Genomic DNA, 7344 nt, shown 5'->3' with positions numbered 1-7344 from the left:
TCTATATATTCAGCAATTATACGAGTCATAGTTATGGTATCACAATATGTTGTCGGTATTGTTTAACATTAATTCACTTTCACCCATACCGCTGTAAGTTCAAATCCCACCGGAGACTTTGGAATGTTAGGAAGCTAACCGACTAGCTTACGAAACGTCGGAGGTATTACTCAAATGCGCGCTCTTGTCTAAACTTAAGATCCAAGTTTCAACATTCAAATATTTTATTTGGTAACGTAATGATGTCGTTTCTTACTACACAGACACATACATAAGATGATACAATAAAACTTGTCAACATGACACAATTTTAAAGACAACTATTTTAACAGAAAATATGATATTTAAAGCCAAATAAAAGACAAAAAGGAAGAGAGACAACAAGGAGGTTCAACTAATGGCGAATTTGTATGTTATTTGGCTTACAAAATCACGATCAAAATAAATCAAATGTAACATGAAATTATTGAAATATATCAAGGGAAATGTGCATATTACTTTAATTTAAAACGGTAGATACTGTAATAAGTTTATTAAGACATCATACAAACTATACCTTGAAATATTTAAAGGCTATATATATATATATTTACATTATTCAATTAGTATAATGCTGTTGGTTATATTCATAACCATACCGTCTTGTTTCTATTCTAAGTGGGTGAGGAGACAATCTTAACTTTTCAAAAGCAATTCTTAATTTCATTGTAATTTTATCAAGATACAGTGAGTAATCAAATGACGTTTTAAAAAGTCTATATGTGCTTAGGCTCGGGATTGTTGTAACATTATGATACCAGGACTGGATGAATTGGTCAGTAAGACTTTGCTTAAATAATAAGTTATAAATATACCATGCATATGATAAACCTGCATTATCTAATAATGATTTTACAATAGACAACCAGTTACGTTTGTCTCTATTAATATCATTTATCATTTATGTATATAAGTAACTAACTATAACATTTTACTTTTGACAATATTTGACCAGGATTTGCTATTCCGTACACATTACATATAAAGGGTGCATTTTCAGTTCACCATAAAAAGCCGTGCTGCTAGTGGACAGCTTAACACATAATATTGACGTACACCATTTTAGATGTGCTCGTTCTATTTATTTACTGTTACCAAATCCTCATTTTTTACAGGCATACTTCAAAATAGATACATCAAAAGCATCAAACAATTGCAAAGAAGTACTAACTTTAACAAGTGTTTGAAATTGAAGAATAAATCATTGAATGCCTTTAGGGTTTTCCCTACTAAATAATTGAAATTGTCGACTATTTCTAAGGGAATATTATTATATTTCCAACTCTCATTATTTCTAAGCGGACCCCTCTTCCTCAAAACCATAACCTTACTTTTACCTCAATGTAGTTTTAATCCCCAAATAAAGTACAGTAATTATGCAATTTACTTTAAACTATTTTGTATGTCTCCAGGTAATTAACTTAAAATAACAATATCATCAGCAAATAACAGAATAAGTATAGTATCACCTAATGTAAAATCAGAATTAATATCATTTAATAAAGCAGACAAGGGCAGCTGATGTCTTCCCTCACTAGTCTGGACAGTTGCCATATAGAAAATGAATACACATGTGAGTCATTTGTTGATCAGAATTTACAAAAAATACACTAACAGTTCAAACTGATATTTTTTCATGTTATTACAAAAAAACCCAAACAAACACATGCACTGTTGTACAAAACGTATGTCAAAACTTATAAAACTAAGCAAAATAAATAAGGTATTAAATTATGTAAGTATAGGATCCCTTATATGGAACTGTTATGCCTTCAAACGTGCGAACATCAAAATATCAACATGCAAGTCAAATGTTTTAAATGCTTTTTAAGAAAGTATTTACAATAGTTTTCAACACATAAAATATCAGACAGATATTCAGCACTTTACAATAAAGAATGATTTTGTGTTTGATATAATGTCGTCCTTTGTTTATAATTGAAATTGTTACTCTGTTCTCTGTCGGACTCTTTTAATACAGTTCATAGTTGTTGATGACCATTTATCTTCGCGTGTGCGTAATGTTATACGTCCATGAATGACATCAAGTGTCTGGACGAATTTCTCCATATTCATGCTCAGATACTGTAAAAAAAAAAGAAAATAAAAATATTTCAGAATCATGAAACCAACTTAAATGTAGACGAAAGGTTTATTTATATAAACAGTTTATATATTGACACTAAATAACTTTGGTGTTTACAATACGATGATCTGAACAATTAATTCACAAATACCTTGAACTCGTCCAAGATCCTCATAGTCAGGTGACTTTAACACAGTGTCGCTCTTTGTTGCTAAAAATAAACTATTTTATATACTGATATTCTTGTAATATATACACGCAAAGTTACCAAGTTAATGACTACAAAACGAATTATAAAATATGGTTGAAATATACAGGCTACGCTTTGAATACATGCTACTAATTACCTTTTAAACAACAAATACAACATCAACAAAGAAAACTTACAATATCCGTACATTTATATTGCGAGTATGATTAAAACATTTAACTTTAATATAATGCAACGGCTAGATGAACGATATTTGATGACGACATCAGAATCAGTTATGCAAAAAAGCATGAATTTACATTTTCATTAACAATATATAAATGAAATAAGAGTCAAATGCCTAAACTCGCATATTAACACGTTCAACCCATAATGATATTCAATGCGTATTATGTGATTATCAGTACGAAAGAAATTGTTAGTAATTACATATATTCTAAATGAAATGCAAAGAAGGATCTGAATAAGTCAATTAAAAATCTAGAAAAACAACAGGAAATACCTTGTACAATTCCATGCTTGCTGACGCTGCCAGCATTCCCCAAATTTCCACATTCCAGTTCAATGCCTGACAATATTTGAATAATAAGTTTTGTTACTATTTTATATAAAATATTTCCTTTTTTAAACTCCGTGGTAAAAGCATATTATGATCTCGATAGGTAGTCATTTAATTTAAAGGACTGACTGTGCAAAATGGGGATTTAAAGGGAGCAGTGGCTTAATGGTTAAGGTGTCAGCTTCACAATCCGCGGATCATGTCTCCGAGTCCTACACGGATCCATTTCTTTATATGACTTCATTACTGATTGGTTCCAGGAAGCGGACTCGAAAATGATTTATATAAGTGCAAAAACTTGTTTCGCAATAGAGCTTAAATAAATATGTTTAAAATGGATATGAAGAACATAAAAATTATAATGAGAGAAATCATTTATCAGTTAGAAATAAGATTTATATTTACGAGAGTTTTCATAAACAGGTCCTTTCGTCTTGTAAGTATCATTGACCCTGTAATGTAAATTAAATGTTGACCATATTTCTTTTAGATCATTTGACTTGTCATTGATAAATATACAGTACTCAAAAACTGTTGTAATATAATTATCTTGACAAGACAAAATAGTGCACAAAAGTAAGTTTGAAGTGAATACTAGTTTTTACAGTTTCCGAGAAAAAGGACCTAAACAAAAGGTAAACCAATGCCAACGCTGATGCCGACGGCGGGTCATGACAATAGTTTCACTTATTTTTATCTTTTTCCTTTTTGAAAAGTGGAACTAAACAGGCGAACTTTGGTTAGAATTTTGACATATTTCATATATTGCACAACTTTTTGCAACTTTCATGTTCTATGTGTTCTATATTGGAAGTTTATTCAGTTGTATAAATACAAAATTTTGTAACGTGCACGGGCTAGCTGTTATATATATAATTTTTCTTATGGCTACTTTGCCAGTTGATTGGTTACAAATGATTATAAAATGATTAGTTCAAACTTTGGGATCAAGTTTAATTAATAAGTGTTTATAACAGTATAAAAGATAATAAGTTTTTCTTGAACTTTATATAAAATAGAGGTGACACTTTTTAGGCTATTCAATATATTTATTAAACCACTTGGATATCGAGTTTTCAATACTTTAGTATTAACAATTACACCTAACGCAATGTTAAATTGATGCAATTGATAAAACTTCGTAAATAGTGCAAGATTCCAAGTAATTAATCTAAAATATTAATAATTTTTTTGTGATGTTGACACTTCGGCAGCGGGACAGAGACTGATTGTCCGCAGCTTTGAGCTCTATTTATACCCAATAATGTAGTTATATACTAAAATTGAAGAAATCAAGCATCCAAGAGATGTTGATCATGGGTCGAATATTGGTAAGAATGACATTGAGTTCGAATTAGTTTAAGGACGAATTGTTCTGATATTTTAGAAATAATAAAAATATGCACGTTATATCAAATAATTGCTACGAATAAATTGTTAAATTGTATTTTTTACTTATTTATAAAAGATCAAACTCTTAAACCCAAGATAACATATTTGTTTATAATTTAATTAACCGACAATTTAGGTATAAAACTACTAAATATCATTATAAAATCTAGGCAGAAGAGAGCAATTGTCACAATCTTTACCTTTTTCGGTATTTCCAGAGAATCAACGTAACCACAAATATGATGTGAACAACAACTGACACTGCAAGAAGTGTTCCAAGAGATATAGCAGCTGTATTTACTGAATGCTCTGAGGACTTTGTGTCTAAAAATACACCGGTAATCAACAATAATATCTTAGCGTATGATAAAAAGTGTGCTTCATATAAGACAAATTAAAAAGTACATACATTGTGTATCTCTATAAATTCATCAAGGCATAACATATAATTATATTTTATTTGGCTTTCATACATTGCATACTTTCTTCTATACATAAAAAACGTCTATAATTGTTGTCGCAGTTACTAAATTTATTCTTATAATCATCAACATTATTTTCATCATCATTAGCAGCGCAATAACATAATCACCATCATTACAAATTTACAGAGAAGACATATTATGATATTAACACATAACAAAACTAAAAATGAAAAACATATATTTATATCGAATTTATGATAAAAAACGAGCTGTTTTGAATTAATCTTACCTGATGTCAGGGGGCAAATGTGGTCATTCTTTACTTTTATTATGCAGCCTTTTGTACATTTGCCATCGTCTTGCTCACAGAGTGTATCGTTGCAATAAACAGAACATTTCTCAGAACATTGTAAACCATGGAAACCATCTACGCATCCATATAGGCACTTTCCATTACTTTGCTGACATAAACTTCCGCCTGTTGTTTGAATCTTGCATGTAGAGGCACATGAAAAATTGCAACTATCACCATAAAAGTTACTTTTACAACCGTCACAAATACCTGTTTCGATATGACAGGAGTTTAGACAGTTTTGAGGACATTCCTTGTCACATTGGTCATTGAAGTATCCAGACTTACATTGTTTACACCTAGTATCTGACAAACATGTAATACAGTTGTTATTACTTATACAACATCTGTCACCAGAAAAATTGTCTAAACAGCCATTAGTGCACGTTCCTGTATCTCTGTCACATACACCGTTCAAACAATGAATCGGGCATTTTTCAGAGCAACGCGAACCATAAAAACCAGGACGACATCTATCACATTTCTCTCCATCAAAGTTGTCATCGCAATTAAAACAATATCCTGAGTCTCGTCTGCAGCCTGTCTCGTCACAATTATTTGGACAGTCACTACGGCACGATTCTCCATATTTGCCAGGTTTACATTGATTGCATTGTCGTCCAATAAAGTTATCAATACATCCATTTGAACATTCACCATTATTTTTCTCGCACTGCTGAATTTTACAGCCAAGAGAACAAGATATGTTACAGTATTGTCCAAACCATCCTGTTGAACAAACATCACATTTATCACCAATATACGTGTCTATAGTGCATCCGACTGTACAATCTCCGGAATCCTTTTCACATACGTTACCTTTACACCCTGCAGGACATTGTTGATCGCACATATTTCCATATTTCCCGGTTTTGCATTTGTCACATCTTTCCCCAGCAAAATTAGGAGAGCAATGACAGTTTCCAGTCAATATATCGCAAGTGTTTGATATGCAACCAGCTGAACAACTGTTGTTGCATGTCGATCCATAAAAACCAGTTATACACAGAGAGCAACTATCATAGGACGAGCAACGTACACAGTTATCTCGGCATTTGTATGTACAGTCGTTCAACAAAGGGAGGTTTATGTTGTCGTTCTGGTAACCTTTAAAATAACCACCCTGACACGATCCACAATTAGTATTCGATGTACACGTGAGACAGTTACCTGGACATAAACTATTACATTTATTACTGGTATCGTAATATCCGTCCTTACATGATGCGCATTGACCGTTATCACAGTTACAATTTTCAGGACAGTTACGATTACTACAATCATTTCGACCATTGTCATTATAATATCCCTCCTTGCATGATGTGCACGTGGTTCCTCTTGTGCATGTTTTACATCCGGATAAACATTGTGAAGTGCAGTCTCTAGCAGGGCCGGGGTAATAGCCATCATAGCACTCATTACACTTATCTTTATGATCAGGACATTTTGTACAATTGTGTGTACATTTGTCATAACACCGAGCACCTCTATGACCATCAATACAGCCTAGAAAACATTCGTCATTAAACCATACCCCTTGTCTACAGTTTCTATCTATACAGCACGCACAATCTACTTTACATTGTTCATCAATCTCTGTAATGGGAAAAAACAATACTTCATTTTATTTACACTACCAACATCTTATTTGCGTTATCTTTTTTCTTCTTATAACTTGAATTATGTATACATTTTCAATTAACAAATGATAAATATCACGTTATTATCTGTAATAAAGACTGATATAAATTTCGTTACCTCCTTCTACCTGGTTGTTGCTTACATTTAACAATATACACCATACATACAATATCTGAAATGAATATAATGCAATTTTACAAATAATACATAACATGTACTTCTTTTATAAGTTTAGTTAAGCCATACACATTGATAATAAATAACCGTAATCTTTCAATTGAAACAAGTGTTGTTCGTCACAATCTATTTGACGGATACCAAAATTAGATAGGTTCTGTAAATCAATTTAAAAATTAAAAAACAATGAAATTAAAAATTTGAATCTGAGAATATTCACTTGACTTTTTATTTCATCCCTCTTCAATGCTAACAACATTTATTATTATATGATCTAAATATAGCTGCAATCTCATTGGTCCAAACAGTAGTCAACAGAACTTTTTATAAAATCATATTTACTGGGTGTAGTATCATATTCACTGGCTGAATTGGATTTTCCTAGTCTAAAAATAGATTGAGACTCATATTCAATGATCATACACCGTAGACTGTTAATTACGCGTGTTGATTAAAAAATAA

At 31.4% G+C, this 7344-nt stretch overlaps 1 protein-coding gene across 1 annotated transcript; it reads right to left on the bottom strand.

Annotated features, from left to right (window-relative positions):
• Nucleotides 1-6877, bottom strand: LOC132735570 (multiple epidermal growth factor-like domains protein 10; the record flags this gene model as incomplete). Its single annotated transcript, XM_060722524.1, has 7 exons — nt 1-2124; nt 2277-2336; nt 2839-2904; nt 3301-3347; nt 4488-4611; nt 5002-6660; nt 6823-6877. Coding segments are annotated over 7 exons (2052 nt in total), but the record flags the coding sequence as incomplete, so codon positions are not given.
• Between the last annotated feature and the right edge of the window lie 467 nt (nt 6878-7344).

Source organism: Ruditapes philippinarum, unplaced genomic scaffold (assembly GCF_026571515.1).
Source record: "Ruditapes philippinarum isolate M1 unplaced genomic scaffold, ASM2657151v2 ctg6184_1_1_1_1, whole genome shotgun sequence".
Classification (NCBI taxonomy): domain Eukaryota; kingdom Metazoa; phylum Mollusca; class Bivalvia; order Venerida; family Veneridae; genus Ruditapes; species Ruditapes philippinarum.
The sequence above is the reverse complement of the archived record's forward strand: the minus strand, read 5'-3'. Positions and strand labels throughout refer to the sequence as shown.